General features: G+C 37.1%; 1 protein-coding gene across 4 annotated transcripts in view; it reads right to left on the bottom strand.

The window, feature by feature from the left end:
* The window catches only part of LOC126237047 (ATP-binding cassette sub-family A member 7-like), a 607,922-nt gene that overhangs the window by 321,366 nt on the left and 267,804 nt on the right, over positions 1-18,752 (bottom strand). For all 4 annotated transcript variants that reach the window (XR_007545025.1, XR_007545024.1, XR_007545023.1 and 1 more), the window contains exons 21-22: positions 8,818-8,949; positions 5,088-5,279 (exon numbers count right to left, since the gene is read on the bottom strand). Coding sequence is in view for 1 of the 4 variants with exons in the window: in XM_049946811.1 (XP_049802768.1) it covers positions 5,088-5,279; positions 8,818-8,949 (324 nt within the window). In the remaining 3 variants the exon portion in view is untranslated. The remainder of the gene's footprint in view (positions 1-5,087; positions 5,280-8,817; positions 8,950-18,752) is intronic.

Here is an 18,752-nt window from a genome sequence, read left to right as displayed (position 1 = left end):
CAGAAGAAACAAAAACTTTGAGGTTTGCTGACAGCACTGTACTTCTATCAGAGACAGCAAAGAATTTGGAACAGCAGTTGAAAGGAATGGACGGTGTCTTGGAAGGAGGATATAATATGAACATCAACAAAAGCAAAACAAGGTGATGCTGAGGGAATTAAGAGTAGGAAATGAGACACCTGAAGTAGTAGATGAGTTTTGTTATTTGAGAAGCAAAATAACTGATGATGGTTGAGGTAGAGAGGATACAAAATGCAGACTGGTAATGGCAAGGAAAGCGTTCACAAAGAAAAGAAATGTGTTAACATTGAATATAGATTTACGTATTAGGAAGTCTTTTCTGAAAGTATTTGTATGGCGTGTAGCCATGTATGGAAAAGGGAAACATGGACAATAAACAGAGAAGATGAGAAGAGAATAGCAGCTTTTGAAATGTGGTGCTACAGAAGAATGTTGGATATTAGATGGGCAGATCACGTAATTAACGAGGAGGCACTGAATAGAATTGGGCAGGAAAAAAAAGTCGTGGCACAGCATAACTAGACGGAGGGATCCGTTGAGAGTACAGGCTGAGACATCTATCAATCACCAAATTAATGTTGGAGGGAAGAGTGGGGTGTAAAAATTGTATAGCGAAACCAAGAGCTGAATACAGTAAGCAGAGCCAAAAGGCTGTATGTTGCAGTAGTTATTCAGAAATGAAGAGTCTTGCACAGAATAGGGTAGTGTGGAGAAGAAGTGCATCACACCAGTCTCAGGACTGAGAAGAGCAACAACAAGGTAAGTGTTTGCATTACATGAAAATTATTTTTCCACAAATACATCTTAATTTAGGCCAATACCCACAATTACAAAAATTAAAGCAGGGAATAAATGGATTTTCCATTTTGGAAAGGAATCTTTATCTGTCAGTCAACCCCAGTGTTGATACAGTAGCTCAATACAAAGGATACTAAAGAACAATGAAGAAAGGAATCCAGACATAAAACAACAATGACGAATGATCAATCCATCTCATTTTGTCCGTATTTTCAAAAATTCTTGACGAGATCATGCACCATAAAATTTACTAACACTTATATAGAAAAATACTCTTAATAACAAACGATTTGCAATCAGAAAGGGTCTCAACCGAACTGGCTGTGTACCTAGGTTGATGATATACACTACTGGCCATTAAAATTGCTACACCACGAAGATGACATGCTACAGACACAAAATTTAACCGACAGGAACAAGATGCTGTGATATGCAAATGATTAGCTTTTCAGAGCATTCACACAAGGTTGGCGCCGGTGGCGACACCTACAACATGCTGACATGAGGAAAGTTTCCAACCGATTTCTCATACACAAACAGCAGTTGACCAGCATTGCCTGGTGAAACGTTGTTGTGATGCCTCATGTAAGGAGGAGAAATGCATACCATCAGATTTCCGACTTTGATAAAGGTCGGATTGTAGCCTATCACGATTGCGGTTGATCATATCACGACATTGCTGCTCGCGTTGGTCGAGATCCAATGACTGTTAGAAGAACATGGAATCGGTGGGTTCAGGAGGGTAATACGGAACGCTGTGCTGGATCCCAATGGCCTCGTATCACTAGAAGTTGAGATGAAAGGCATCTTATCCGCATGGCTGTAACGGATTGTGCAGCTACGTCTCAATCCCTGAGTCAACAAATGGGGACGTTTGCAAGACAACAACCATCTGCACGAACAGTTCGACAACGTTTGCAGCAGGATGGACTATCAGCTCGGAAACCATGGCTGCGGTTACCCTTGATGCTGCATCACAGACAGGAGTGCCTGTGATGGTGTACTCAACGACGAACCTGGGTGCACGAATGGCAAAACGTCATTTTTTCGGATGAATCCAGGTTCTGTTTACAGCATCATGATGGTCGCATCCATGTTTGGCAACATCACGGTGAATGCACATTGGAAGCGCGTATTCATCATCGCCATACTGGCATCTCACCCGGCGTGATGGTATGGGGTGCCATTGGTTACACATCTCGGTCACCTCTTGTTCGCATTGACAGCACTTTGAAAAGTGGACGTTACATTTCAGATGTGTTACGACCCGTGGCTCTACCCTTCATTCGATCCCTGCGAAACCCTACATTTCAGCAGGATAATGTACGACCGCATGTTGCAGGTCCTGTACGGGGCTTTCTTGATACAGAAAATGTTCGACTGCTGCCCTGGCCAGCGCATTCTCCAGATCTCTCACCAATTGCAAATGTCTGGTCAATAGTGGCCGAGCAATTGGCTCGTCACAATACACAAGTCACTAGTCTTGTTGAACTGTGGTATCATGTTGAAGCTGCATGGGCAGCTGTACCCATGCACGCCATCCAAGCTCTGTTTGACTCAATGCCCAGGCGTATCAAGGCTGTTATTACGACCAGAGGTGGTTGTTCTGGTTACTGATTTCTCAGGATCTATGCACCCAAATTGCGTTAAAATGTAATCACATGTCAGTTCTAGTATAATATATTTGTCCAATGAATACCCGTTTATCATCAGCATTTCTTCTTGGTGTAGCAATTTTAATGGCCAGTAGTGTATTTGAATCAATAAATCATACATTACTGCCACTGAATATGTTTTATGACTCAGGTGAGGCTTTTGATTGAGAATTATGATGTTCTAATGCAAAAGTTAAGAACAGCTTCATGTTTTCTATCTGCATAACAAAAATAGGTTGGTAACAGTAGTAGGTACTCAGAATTTCAAGCTATCACACATGGTGTAGTACAGAGTTCTAGTTTGTGTTTTCTATTATTTCTTGTATACATAAATGATGTTTCTTTTACGTTGTCAGAAGAAGAAAATTTTGTTGTTTCTGCAGATGATATGGGTATATGACTAAAAAGTAGTGCCGGTTCTCTCCCTGAAAAGGCTAATGAAATAGTTGAAAACATCAACAGATGAGTTACAGCAAATGGATTACCATTAAATTTTGACAAGACTCAGTACACACAATTCAGTACTCCTCATAGAATTCCACATGCTATATACATAGTCTACTCAAATAAAGAAATTCCTCAAGTACACAGTGTTTTGTTTTTGTGACAACAGATAAATAACAGCCTTAATTGGATGACTCACACCCAATATAAATGAAGTGCCTTAGTTCAATTAAATTTGCAGCATGCATTATTACTGTTACAAGTGATTTTAAAACAGAGAACTTTATTCCACATATTTTCATTTAGGTATTATTGAGTTATGGAATCATTTTTTGGAGTAACTCAAATTTGAGGATAATATTTTTAGAATAAAGAAGCCTGTACAAGAATTATATCTGGTGTTAGTTCTAAAACATTCCGGAGAGACTTCTTAAAATAAATTGGAATTTTGACAACTGTTTCAGAACACAAACATGCATTTGTTGCTATCTATCTTTCATTACTCAGAATAATAGTGAATATCATTAACATAATACTAGGACCAAAAACCACCTCTCCCAAGACTTTCAGGTCAGAAAATTAGTACAGAAAGGAGTCAGATATGTGGACACACTTGTATTCAAAACCTGCCAAAGCATTCTGTGTGTATTTTTGGGTAATTCGGTGCAGTTTAAGACCGAATACAATATCTCACTTGATCACTTTCTTCTATGCCACTGAAGAATATCTTCAGGAAAACTCTAAAAATTAATCTATTAGGTTATACCACAAATAATATTACCTCTGTAGTACCACAACATTTCAAATTGTTAAGTCATTTAATTGTATTGCACAAAATATTTGACAAACATTTTGTGTCTGTTAGTGACAAGATGGAGTTTTAAGGCTCAGCAAATGCTGGCTTAGAACACCTTAAATTACCATTTTCAAATAACCTGACTAATACAAATATGTTGGAATGTCTGCCATAAAATCTTGAAAATGACAAGAATCTAAATATCAAAATCAATTGATGATTTCAAAATATCAAAATCAATTAATGATTTCACATTGAATTTGTGGAAGGAGAATTAGCATACTATTTCTTTTGTAAATATGTACCAACGACATTCTTTAGTAACTTCTGAGCATGGATTTGGAGAACAAACAGTGTATGTAATCTAATTTTAATTAAACATTTTATGGCATGAATTAAGGGGTGTTTCCCCTACGATAATGATTAGTTTTATGCCTGCTGTTTGGATCATGTAGACTATACGATCTGTACAGGTCATTTTATTTTATCTTTTTATTTTTCTTTACTCAAATTTTTATGTTGTTCACAAATTTCAACTCCTTCTAAACTTTTCCCTCTAATTAAGGCCATGGAAACATGGTCTTTTCCAAATGTACTTCTGACCAAAAAGCAGTTCTGGTAGCTGGAGTCCAACTTTTTTGTTAATCATGCCTTTTGTGTTCTCGAGGTGATATTTCCATAGAAACTTAAATCCCCCAACAGATATTTATGTATATCTAACGTAGAAGGGCAAGACCTATTTCCATAGATTTAGCTTAAAAAATTGTTTAATATAACGAAATATTTTCTTTAAAATTGTCTTCATCTATTTCATCCCCTTATGGGCTCAATTCCCAGAAACAGTAAAACACACAATTTTTTATTTCTAAGGAAAAACCAAACTCAAATTTTCATAGATTTAGCTTTAAAAATACTTTCATAACACTTTTCGTCTCCTATTCCATCTCCTAGAGGGCTATATTTCCAAAAACACTGAAACACGTGTTCTTTATTCCCAAGCATAAAGTCAAATACCAATGTTCACAGATTTAGCTTTAAAAATGATTCTTTAATAATGATTTATTTTAAAAAAGAATTTCACCCATTATCTCCCCTCCCCCTCCCCCAAATGGTTGAATTACAAAAAAATGTTGAAAAATGTAATTTTTTATTTTTGACTGAGAAAGCAAATATCAATTTTCATACTTCTAGCTTCAAAATTGCCTTAATAAAGACATTTTCAAAAAGCTTTTCATCCCTATATCACTCCCTTACGAGTGGAATTTTGAACAGTCCCTTCTTAAACAATTTGAGGAGTACAAGATCAACATCCTCACCAGATTTCAGGTTTCTAGCCTTAGTTTGGTGATGATGAGTCAATGAGGACATCTTACCTGGAGCCACCAATGAATGCTGCAGCAATTGACAACTTTCTCTGCATTCCTCCAGATAATTCAGATGCAAGTGCTGTCCTCTTATCAGAAAGTTTCAAGTCTTCAAGCATTTGCCCTATTTCATGCAAAGTCTGATACTTTGGATATTCTTTCAATTGGGCAAAGAACCACAAGTGATCTTCAACACTCAGCCTATTCAAAAAGAAAAATAAAGTTAATCAAAGGCAACTAAAGATTAACAGCAATTAAGAGTTCCTGTTTCAACAGATGTTATCATTAAATATTTCACTTCTACATCTATATTATAACTGTCATTTGATGGTGTCTAACACAGTATACAGTACAGTTTTTTTTTTATATTCGATTAATACATGGGCAATATGAAGAACATATGCTTATATGTCTCTGAGCTCAATGAAATAATTATAGATCTTATTTTTATGATAGCAATAGGTATGTGGCTGAAGAAGATTAGAATGTACGCATTCATTTTCTATTTTTGAAATTTTCCAGCTGAATGAGTAACATGCAGATTTTTTTTTTAGTATGTAACAGCATACAGTTCACTGTCACAGCTCAAATAACCATTCAATTCACCCAATTTGAGCACCCTCAAACCCCTTGCAAATTCAACATGATGGGCATCTCATGTGCTCTCAGTATATTTTTTAATAAAACAGTATTGGTTGTGATAATATGGTTTTAATTATTCATTTTATATGATATATGTAGCGAAATTATTTTTGACATACTGCAGTTTTCCAGGGATATGTAATGAAATTAAAGGAAGTTAAAAGTTTAAAGAATTAGTGACACTGAGGTCATATGAAACTGGTCTTTCATTATCCTGTCCGGAAGTCTCCCCTGACCCGAGTTCTGAGTGACTTTTCTAAACTGTAACCCTTTCCCTAAACCTCTCCAATCCTTTTTCTTCATCCCTCTTCTTTTCCCTTCAACTCCTCCACCAGAAGGAATCACTGGCTCCAAAAGCTTGTGAAAATTAAATTCTTTTGTGTGTGTGTTCCCCTGCCACCACTTGGTGAGTAGATTTTTTTATCTGTCCATTTACATTATATTACCAATAACTGGTTATTTTTGTTGTTACAGAGCACTACTTTAGTTGGACAGGAATATCGGAGGATATCAGCTGTGGCCTTGTTGACAGAACCGTCCCAGAAATCACCTGAAACAGTTTCAACCAATGTATTCTTTCCAATCCTGCACCTGAATTGCTTATACTGAAGATGACTCTTGTTCTAACTCATCAGTCTCACTTAGAAATTGTTTTTTGCTTTTGTTTTTGACCAGGACTCAACAAATGTTGTATCCATCTTGTGGAAAACAGTTTCAGTCTCTTCTCCATGAATCACTTATTGTACTTTTTCTTCTCCTGATTGTCGATTATTGTTTTCATCTGTGGTTGCAGTTTTGGCTCGTCAGTCAAATGCAGAGTTTGGTAGACTGACACAGCTACTTCCCTATTTAAGTGTTAAAAATGAAGGATTGAACCTCTTATAAACTTTCACCAGTCGTGTAAGGATTACAACTTATGATAAATAATCCAAAACAAATATTTCTAACCATTTGAACAAAATGCACAATGATACATCTATTTCAAAAAAGCACTGAGCAAGATTGTGCGGTGATAACACATTGGGCTCTTATTTAGGAGGTTAGTAGTTCAAATCCCCCATTTCAGATTTAGATTTCCATGGTTTATCTATATTGCCAAAGGCAAATTCCAGCATGATTCAATTGTAAGGGACAAAACTAATTTTGTTCTCTACTCTTCCCCAATATGAAACTTCCACCATCCTTGTAAGGATTGCAACTAACGATAAATAACCAAAAACAAATATTTTTAACCGTTTGAACAAAATGCACAGAAACACATTTATTTTAAAAAGCACTGAGCAAGTGATATGTTGGGCTCTTATTTAGGAGGATAAAGGGTTCAAATCCCCCATTTCAGATTTAGATTTAGATTTCCATGGTTTATCTAGATTTCTAAAGGCAATTTCCAGCATGATTCAATTGTAAAGGACAAAACTAATTTTGTTCCCCATTCTTTCCCAATCTGATATCCAGCTCAATCTCTAATGACCTCATTAGCAGTAGGCCATTAAACTCCACACAGTCTTCCTTCTTTAGTGTAAGAAATCTTACATTCAAGCTTTTATATAGATAAAGTTGGAACTTTCATCACTGTGAAGTATGTATCAATGTTAAAAACAAGATTAATTGATAAGAATGTCATTCTCTCTGTGACAGGGCATGATCTTTTCTCTTGCTCTAATACACAGATTTTGAACTTGTGAATATGTGCCAAAAACAGCAATATCTTTACATACATAGTGACACAATGACAGATTTTTCCATGCAAAATTTGCAAAACTTTATATTTTGAACGCCTTAGCAAAACGTTCGTTGATACTTGTCATATCATAAGGGACACTAATAAATGTTAATGGCGATGTTAAGCAACATAAATGACTACTAACCAATAGTAAACCTAAAATTATAACTAGAGCTTACATATATCGTGCACTGTAACGCAAATGGATTAAAAGCTGAATATTCGGGTGACAAAAGCTCTAAAATAAATGAGCTTCAAATTGTTTTGTCTGAATTTAGAAACATTAAAGCAAATTGTTTAAATAAAACTGGCTTAAAGAAGGTACAATAAAAATCTTAAATAAAACTGAAATTTTTAAGACAGCTACCAGCTTTTGTAGCAAAAAATAAAAGGCATTTGTGAGACTGGAGTAGGAGCAGAGAACGGGATAAAGGCAAGCTGAGACAGGGGGACTCATGAAGGTTGAGGCCAAGAGGTTTTGGGGAATGAAGAATATGCTGCAATGAGAGTTCTCACCAGTGTAATTCTGAAATGCTTTTCAGCAGTCACTGAAATCAAGCACGCTGTGTTGCACACCATGCTCAGAAACGGGGGTCCAGATGTCTTTTGGCCACAGTTTGGCAATGGCCACTCATGCAAGCAGACCACTTGTTAGTGGTCATACTCATTCAGAAAACCACACATTGGATGCAGCTAAGTTGACTGCTTTTACAATTGGCCACATCAATGATGGGTTAAAAAAAAGACTGTCAGAAAATTGGGAACAGAGGCAGAGTAGGGACAGACAAATATGTTGCATAGATTTGATGGGTGGTGGAATGTCACTGTGAGAGAGATGAGGACAATAGTGGAAAGGTTATTTCTCATTTCTGGTCATGACAAGAAATAATCTAAACCAGGGCAGAGAATGTGATTCAGTCACTCCAGTCTGAATGGTACTGAGTCATGAGGGGTGCTCTCCTTTGTGGTTGTGGCCAGTCAATGGGTATGATAGGTTACGGAGGAGACAAGACATAGGATAACTGTTTCTGGAAAAAGTGTGGAGAGTAATTTTGATCTGTGAAGGCCTCATCAAGACCCTTGGCAGATTTGAAGAAGGACTACTCGCCACAGCAGATGCAACAACCGTAGGTGCCTAGGGCGTACGCAGAATGGATGGCAGCTGTCTAAATTGATGTACTGAAGGTGTTGGGCTTCTGGAGGAATGTAAATACAATATTCTCACCCTTGATCCAGATTATGACGGCATCAGCAATGAATCACAACTGGTGAAAAGTTTCAAATTATGAGTGGAAATCTATCCTACTATTCATATCTTTATTTCATCCTGGATTTTTCATTGTTTAATTATACAAGAAAATAATTAAAACTTACTTATCAAAAAGAACGTTATGCTGTGGACAAACTCCCAAACTTTTGCGGATACTGTCCATTTCATGATTAATGTCTAAACCATATATAGCTGCAGTTCCAGAAGTTGGAGGAAATAGGCCTGTGAGAATAGATCTGAAACCAAGAAAACAGTGATAACAGAAAACTCAAAAAAGTACTAAGGCTGATTTCACTACAATTAAATAAATGGTTACACAAATTAAAATTAAATTGTGTTATGTTTGCATTTAATTTTTTTGTTTGTTTTTAAGTTCACAGTTCCTTTGAAGACAACTTCAAACACATTCAGATCAATTATTGGCAGATTCATGGCACCCCATCCTACCAACTTATAACACAAAATAGTATAAACACAAATCTCTATATATTTCAGGCCACTGAAGATGCCTTTCAAAAATTACAGATGAAACACATATGGCACAAAAAATTTGTTTTGTTCAGTTGTAATTAGACATATCCAAAGTAATAACTGTCAACTTAACAATGCAGAGATTATTTAGTGAAATGAAACTTTGTCACACATTTCCATCTGAAATAAGAAAGATCATAATGACCCTCGATACTAAAAGTTTGTATTGAGTTAAAGAAATATTCAATAACACACTATAAATTTATGATTTTATAAGTTTTTATGTGCTCAGTCATACGTGTAATACATTATTAGTTAAAAGTTTTATACTGTAAATATCAAAGTATGCCACTGTTAGTCTCTTTATAAAGTGACTTCACAGATGTCAGTAACCTGGCCAGTCTCACTTCTTACATTATTTTCTAACATGCCTAGGTTGTCACCAACCTCTATCGGAAGGGGATACTCTTTGAATCAAAGTTTGGATTTCAAAATGCATGCTCTATCACAGAACCTGTTTATACACGCAATCAGCACATAACAAAAATTTTAAATATTAAAATATCTCTAGTTGGTATCTTCTGTGACTTACTAAAGACATTTGACTGTATCAGTCACAATATTCTATTAGAACAATTAAGTTATTATGGAATACATGGTTCAGCACATGCCTAGTTTAATCCTATAACAGTAAGCAGATTGCCTTGTTACAAAAAGGTATTTGAGTCGTACAAACAGACACACCAAATCACTTCATGAGAAGAAATCACAAGAGGCAGTCTGTAGAGTTTGAGCAATGGCCTGTTACTACTCTTGCTCTACTATTTTATTTGAATAAGGAGGAAAAATTAGTCCTTTTTACAGATGACACAACCCTTATCATCAAGTTGATCAAAGAAGCAACAACAGGGAATATAGCAACTTTTTTGTTACTGTTATGAATTGTTTTGCACTCATAAACTAGCATTAAACTTTTCAAAAACACATATTATTCACATAATTTACTGTCAAAAATACTTGGCATATTATGAATGTCACACATTTCTATTCATAGAACATTCACAACTAATTATTTATTTCTAAACAGGGAAATCACTACCCAGTTTCATGACATGTGTCCCATCTTTAGGAGCATTTTACAATGTAAATTCACAAGAGTGCAGAACTAAGATTAAAATAGGTTAAAATATGTTAAAGTATTTGCACCATGGTGCATGAGTGCAAGAAAATATCCTGTTCAGTTCTAGGTTGGACAGAAAGCCTTTTGCAGAGGAGGACAACAGTCCTGGCTGAGGAGTGCGCCATACATGGATCTGCATGAAGACAGATGCATGTTCTTTTAAACATAGTGCTTCACAGGTACCACCAAATCAGTATGACATACAACCCAAACTGTGGGATTAATTATGTTTTTTAATTATTACGATATTCTGGGAGACTGAAATTATGAGAAAATTTGGGAAACCAGAAAAGATGGAACTGGAATTTGTTACAGAAAAACAAGTTCATGTCGACAATGACAACACTGTCGATCCAGGATGCCAAGCATATTAATGGAAATGCTTGGGCAGCAACTCATCTTTTCATTAACTACAATAACAATGGTCAGAAACCCATCGCTTGCAGCAATGATGTCCCACCTACACCTGGCCCTAGAAACAGTTTTCAAGGCAAAATAAGGATAGTTAGCATCAGTACCATCATGGATACCAGATGTGAAGGAATATGCCAAATCAGAGATACTGGGCTCCTTCAAAAACAGGAACCAGCGGCAACCGAATTTTCAGGGACCACCACCAGTACAAGATGCTAATGGTAGCCGCAATAGGTCAGCAAATTATTCTAACCCAATTCCTGACTAGCCACAGCAACATTCAGAACCTATAAGAGTGGTTGAAGTCACTGAAGAATGGCCTCCCACCTCTAAGCAGTCAACATACTAGAGGCAGAATGAGATTTTCACTCTGCAGCGGAGTGTGCGCTGATATGAAACTTCCTGGCGGATTAAAACTGTGTGCCCGACCGAGACTCGAACTCAGGACCTTTGCCTTTCGCGGGCAAGTGCTCTACTATCTGAGCTACCGAAGCACGACTCACGCCCGGTCCTCACAGCCTTACTTCTGCCAGTATCTTGTCTCCTACCTTCCAAACTTTACAGAAGCTCTCCTGCGAACCTTGCAGAACTAGCACTCCTGAAAGAAAGGATACTGCGGAGACATGGCTTAGCTACAGCCTGGGGGATGTTTCCAGAATGAGATTTTCACTCTGCAGCAGAGTGTGCGCTGATATGAAACTTCCTGGCAGATTAAAAAGGTTCGCAGGAGAGCTTCTGTAAAGTTTGGAAGGTAGGTGACGAGATACTGGCAGAAGTAAGGCTGTGAGGACCGGGCATGAGTCGTGCTTCGGTAGTTCAAATGGTAGAGCACTTGCCCGCGAAAGGCAAAGGTCCCGAGTTCGAGTCTCGGTCAGGCACACAGTTTTAATCTGCCAGGAAGTTTCACCCTAGAGGCAGTCTTACCATGCTCCCAGGCATCGACTGCGGAATGGTATGGAGGCACATGTTGTAACGCAGCAATGCATGTGTTACGTTATAAGGATGGAAAGGATGAGGTACATGATAATCATATATTTAGAGAACGGTTTGGACACCAAGTTCTTTCACCAATTATCTCTATGAAACTTCTAGGATTCTGACATTGCCAGTGCACCACTGTATTGTGTCAGAGGCTATAGGTGCCCATAAACAGAGGGCACAAGAGTAGGCTCAGGTGGAGTTAAAATTTGAGAATGGAGCCACTGAGTGCAGGTTTTTCATTGTGAAAGAGTTCTCTATTCCATGCTTACTGAGAATGAAATTCTTGTAATAGAGGATGCAAGAGCCTACCTCCAAAGTAAAACTTCCCTACAAAATTCAGGGAAAAGGAAAGTGTTAAATTTAATTTGTATTAGACCGTCTCAGGGCAAATTCTGCCAGAATCTTAAGTTAAAACTAGCAGGTAGTAGTAAGGTGCTGTGGGCAGAAAGTGACCTTGTTGGTCACACATGTGACGAGCCTGTATCAACAAAAGTAAAAAGTGATTTGCCTGATATCAGCAAGATTTACACCAAGGTGCAAGAATCTGGGTGCCTTAGCGAGCATCAAAAGACTGAATGGTGGAGTTATTGCTGTCATTTATTCATGTTTTCTTCAGTAAATCTGGAGTGATAAGAGTTTATGCACATCACATGAATGTCGCTCCCCATGATACCTTTTTTTCACACAAAACCTATTCCATTCCGTGGGCAAAAAGGGATGCAGTGAAGAAGGAAACACCTAGGATGATGTCTTGTAGGTTTTATTGCAGAATTGTATGTATGATCCATGATGGGGCACTTCCCTATGTGAAAGCTCATGAACTCCACGGACATGTAACATATAGACAAATATGTCACGTGAATTTACTGCAAGATGAAACCATCATTTAATTCCAAAACGCTGTATGCTAAAATGAAGACTGCTCATTACTCTGTTAGGTTGAACGATCATAACTACAGTAGCAGAGTCTAAGCCATGCCCTAATGAGAAATACACATAGCTAGTAGACCATCTAGTGCTGTTTTTGTACGTTTCTCTATTTTGTAAACATTTATTTAGAATTTAGGTTTATTTTATTACTTAGGAGCAATAGTATATGATTAGCAAATGCCTTAACTTGGGAGAAAATAAAAAAATAAAAAACATTCATTATACACAGACCTAGTACTAAACATCAGCTAGAATCGAAAATCTTCTGCCTGTAGCAGACTATTGTGTGTACACTGAAATGACCATGCGATAAATTACACACACTGACATTCCCTAGCTTATGTAGCAAGCCAGAGGAAATGATTGCTTAGATGGTGAATCATTATATTGTGTTTTTACTAATCTGCTAATGATTTCGTTAATGACTTGTCTTCTCCCTGTAATGTTGTTTCCATTATTTTCTTTGCACTAAAGTTGCACGATATCAAAAGGCAAACTGAGCCAGGGGTTGCTTTTGTAAAAGTTTGAGCTTATGAAGAAATTAGGGAATTTCTTTTATGCTTTGACCATTTGTGTGTCTCATGTTTTTTGTGATTTGCTTTTATGCAAACCACATAACGTTTGGGTCTAGAAAGCCTGGTTTCACGATCCTTTCCATGATTTTATTTCTTTTGTTTAGAGTACGGGCCAAGATTTTAATGTCTGACCAGTATGTTCCACAGTTGGAAACACATTCAATAAGTACTTGTATCCATACTTAAAAATCTATGTGAACCATATCATTATACTTCATGAAAGAAAAACACGAATAACATGAAAGTACTTTGTACATAGAGATTATCATGATCAGTGGACTGGAATGAAAGAAATGCTAGTTTTAGTGATGAATACAATGGATGCATAAATGCATGAACCCTGTACTTTATATAAATGTGCACAGTGAAGAGGTACTGCTAAGTAGTAAGTAAGGTGGAGATGAGGCATGACTTTGTTGAAAACACAAATTCCTGTTAATATGTACAACACTAGTAACACTGACACTTTTGAAAAGCAGATGTGCCACAGCTCTGTGTAGTATTCCCATGAAGATTCCTCTGTGTAAAGTAGCAGCTGATAATATTGCGCTCTGCTACGGATCTAGTTGTAGCTGTGTTGTGTTGAGTGTGCAGACAAGTTTTAACTTCCCACTGTGGATAGGTTACATCTATCTGCCATGGAAGGACGCTCTCGCGGTACACATAGTGAAGTATTCAGAGTAAATAAAAGAACACTAACTAGTAACTCCAGTAGGGCCAGGAATAAATCAGAATATCTCTAGTATAATTAGTTTGCAAAGCCAGTAAATATAAATACTAGTGCCAACAAAAATCCAGTGAATAACACTAGCCCTGTAGATGCGGATCATGATCACATGAAGTAACTGGAAGCTTTGGTTCACAACAATAGGCAATTTGATCAGGGGATTTAAATAATGGCAGCTTTGCACTTTCCAGCCTCTACATCACATTGATACTGCCTTCTGACTTTGTTTCATAATGACTGCTGCATGCTGGTGAGGAACGCTGGCAGCATCCCGCCAGTCCAGCTGTCTGTACATGATCGCCAGCTGTCTACAGAGGCTGCTGCAAATGAATTGATCACTTGATGGTGCCTATCTGACATCAACACCAGAGGACCAGCCTCCTTTCCCACACTGATCCTGATGACAAAGAGTACATGAGAGAATGAGTTTACTTTGCTCTATATTCAGTAAAAATTTTCTGAACTGATCTGCAGTTGCATGACCACCTTAAGTCATCAAGTCTACTTTGCTTTGTATTCAGTAAAAATTTTCTAAATTCATATACTTGTCACCTGTCCATCTGAAGTCATCGAGTCTACTTTGCTTCGTATTCAGTAAAAATTGTCTCAGCTCATCTAGTACCACTTGGACATCACAAGACATCAAGTCTACTTTGCGTTACATTCAGTCAAATATTCTGTCAAATACACTAGCCTCTCACTAATCTGGCCATTCCTGGCACATATGGGTGCAGGATTAGCAGAAGTGCCAGATTTTTGAGTGTCTGAAATTTATTTTATTCATTTATTTTCTTCTTCTTCTTCTTCGTGGATGGATCACTTAGGACCACGCGTAATCAACATTTGTTGGCCTTCCTTTTCGCCCAGTATTCCTTCATGAACAACGAATGGGCTAGCTTTCATTGCATAGACATGTATGTCGGTTAGTTTTTCTCTCTTCTTCCTTAAAACCCTGTGTGTTTGTGATTTTTCTGATTTCATTTCTATCATGTAGATTTGGAGACCCTAATTCTCTCAGGTCTTTTTCCGTCTGTTTGTACCAGTTCGGTCTTGTAGTTTTGTTCTTTAAAAATGTATGGATTTTGTATGTTAACCTGTTTGAGTCCATTCATTCTAAGTGCCCCATAAATTGGATTCTTCTCATGCGCATTGTGTCTGTTATTTTGGAGATATTTTTATATATTTCTGCATTGGGTTTTGGATAATGTACCCCATCTTTAGTTCTTGGTCCTAGGATTTTCCTCATTATCTTACGTTCTTTCACTTCTAATTCCTCTTTTAGAGTTCTGTGTTGAAGGTTTAGTGTCTCAGATGCGTAGAGAGCTTCGGGTCTAATTACTGTTGTATAGTGTCGTATTTTGCAGTTCCACAAGAGACTCTTTTTGTTGTAAATGTTTTTTGTTAACTGAAATGCCGTCTCCATTTTCTGGACTCTTGATCTGACATATTTCTTTTCATTACAATTTTCTGCAATCCATTCACCTAAATATTTAAATTATTTTACTCGAGAGATGTAGTTATTACCAATTTTGAGATCAGAAGGTGCATCTTTGATGTCAGTCATAAATTTTGTTTTTTCAAATGAAATTTGTAATCCTATTTTAGCTGCCTGTTCTTGTAATAATTCTAGCTGTTTCTGTGCATCGGTAATGTCTTGTGCGATCAGTGACATGTCATCAGCAAATGCTAAACAGTCTAATTCTATGCCCTTATGTCTTGGTCCCAGTCTGTGTGCTGGTGCACCTGCTTTTCTCCATTCTCTAACAACTTTTTCAAGAGCACAATTGAAGAGCACTGGGGACAGTACATCCCCTTGTCGTACTCCTGTGTCTATTTCAAATTCTGTTGTTTATTATTATTATTATTATTTTGAAAACATAGGCAATATAGTCTACTGCACTTTATTAAACTGAAGGACACAATTTTAAAAAATAGAGGATATACTTTATTAAACCCAAAAATACATTAATTTTCAAAGAAAACTTAGTCCTTGAGTGTACACTGTACATAATTATACAGTCATATCACTCACTATGAAACATGTCCCTAATTTTTAACTGTCACAATGATGATATGTGACAGTGGCATGCTTTATTACACAACCGCTTTACAAGCATTACATCAGTACTGCATGTATCTGGTTGTTGCATAATGTACTCCAGAAAGACCTTGGCAGCTTCAGCACCAGCAGTGTGAGAAATCTTCCTGCTCTCTCCTCCTGTGTCCTCTTCTCCATCACTTTCATCATTACTTTCTTGCACACATTTGATTATTTCTTCATCTGTTAAAGTTCGGTCCATATCACAGTTTTCCTCATTTAGCCACTTAGTAACATCTTCATCATCAATTTCTTCTCCTCCTGGAAGGTTGTGGAACACGTCAGTGTACAAAGTAATTGATAATTCCGAATTGACTGGCTCATCACTATCACTCACTACTGGGTCCAATTTGGCGTCAATGGAGGACTACAATTTTCTCCAGCTCTTCATTATGGTAGCGCTCTCCACTTTATTCAGTGCTTTAGCTGCTTGGAAAACAACATTACGTACGTTAATTGCTTTCCATGCCTTCATCATAGTCACGATAGAGTTGTTTTCACTTTTGTTAAGCAAGGAGACGAGAATTGAATGTCAATAATGACATTTAATTGTTTCCAAAATTCCCTGGTCCATTGGCTGAATTAGGGCTGTCACATCGGGTGGGAGAAAGAATGCTTGTATACCACTGGACTTTAGATAAACATCTGAAGGATGACTGGGAGCATTATCAATTACAAGGAAGCTTTTTCTTTTTTAGCTCTTTTCTCACTGCTGGTACAAATGTTTCATGGAACCACTGAGAGAATATTTGTCTGTCCATCCCCGCTTTCTTCTGAGTGCAGTACTGCACTGGTAGAGTATTCATGTCAGTGGATGTTGGGATTTTGAATTGTCATAGGCGGTAGTTTATGATTCCCATTTGCATTACAATATGCCATTAATGTTATGTGCTATTTCTGTTGCTTGTAACCATGAGTTTCCTTCTCGTTCATGGCAGCTAATGTTTTTGAAGGAAGCATCTTGTAAAAGAGTCCTGTTTCATCAACATTATATGAGACATCAGCAGTTAAATCTTCTTCCTTTCAACTTTCCCCGGTGACTGTCAGTTGCTGAATGCCATGTCGTTTTTTCCAGTTTGATAACCAGCCTTCACTTGCTGCGAACAAGGAACTACTGCCAAGTAGTTTGTTAAATGCAGCTGCTTTTTCCTTTATCACCGGGCCACTAACTGGAATTCCTTTACTGCGTTGTTGTATGAATCATCTATAAATAGCTACGTCCAGTTCTTCATCCTCACTCTTTCGCATAACCTTCCATTTTCCCAATTAACTATCCATTTGTCTTGAATACTAGTGAATAACACCTTCATTCTTTTTGCTGTCATAAACAATTGCTCGTCCAACATCGAAGTCAACAGTAATGGCTTTTTGCGAAGGACCACGATTTAACCTACTTAAAATTTTGAGTTTCTGCTTGAGGTCCAGCGTTACGTGTTCCCTTTTAGAAGACATGATTCCAAGCTGTAAATAAAGCTACAATATCAAATACAGTATATCAAGTGTTGTTTAACTAAGCATAGCTGCACAAGATAATTCATTGTGCACATGTTTTTGGATGTGTGCTGGATTACAGAGAGGCCAGACTACTGAGGGCCTTATGAGCGAGATTCAAGTGTATTTCTCAATTTAACTGCCATTCCCTACTCATTTAAAGACATCAAGACTGCTTCACACTGTATATAATCAATAGTTAAATTTCATATTAACATAACTGAGAAATTTCTCAAAGCTATTTAATCATAATACAAGGAACTTTAAGCTAAATTAATAACCCCATACTTGGAGGAACAACTAAAGCTAATGAAAAATACTTTGTCATTGATAATTACTTACTTTGATGCACAACAAAGTTCAGTAAATAGCTGTTTTAAAGCACTGTTGAGATAATCAAACAAAAAAGAAGCCGCCTTATCCTCAATCATTGCTTGCTGCAGTTTCACAATTTGACATTTCTTAAGGGAAAAAAAATAAATAAATAAAAAAAAAATACTTGATACTCTACTTAACTATGTGTAATCTTGTGGACATACCATTTTTCTTTTCCTCCGTGTACTTGTGTCACTGTTAAAAGGAAGACAACTATGTGCTTATGTAATGAGCTAATGAGCATAGCCTATGCTTTTGCTACTGAGATTTATAGCCACCAATTTGATTTCTAATAGAATTCAAGTTTATCCAGTCCCCTGATTGTTTTTAGTCAAAGGCTTGAGGTCTATACATCCAATAGAATAGCTTCAAGCCTTAGAGGGGGCGATAAAGTGTTACTTATTGGAGGAACCATATATTTTTTTTAATGTTCGTAAAGAGCCAGTCTCCAGTATGTATGTCTTTTCTTTCATAATTCCTGTGTGTAACAATAATTGTACTCTGTGAAACCGCAGTAGAGATTTATGGATGATCAGTGATATTGAAATGTCCTATCACTGAAAAAGAATAGAGTAGGGAAAAACTATCTCTTGTTCTTTCTCTCATAGTCTGTCTCAGCAAGCAGACATGCTGTGTAAGTTCTGTTGGAAGTTATATTTTTATTTTCTGGTTTTAGAGTAATTAAATATGTCATCTGCTAATAAATATTGTAATTATTGTAAATTTACTTCCTCCAAATGCACAATTTAAATTTACAAGTCCCCCCCCCCCCCTCGACAGGATCATTGTAGATATTG

This window comes from Schistocerca nitens, chromosome 2 (assembly GCF_023898315.1).
Source record: "Schistocerca nitens isolate TAMUIC-IGC-003100 chromosome 2, iqSchNite1.1, whole genome shotgun sequence".
NCBI lineage: Eukaryota > Metazoa > Arthropoda > Insecta > Orthoptera > Acrididae > Schistocerca > Schistocerca nitens.
This window is presented reverse-complemented; position numbering and strand designations above follow the sequence as displayed.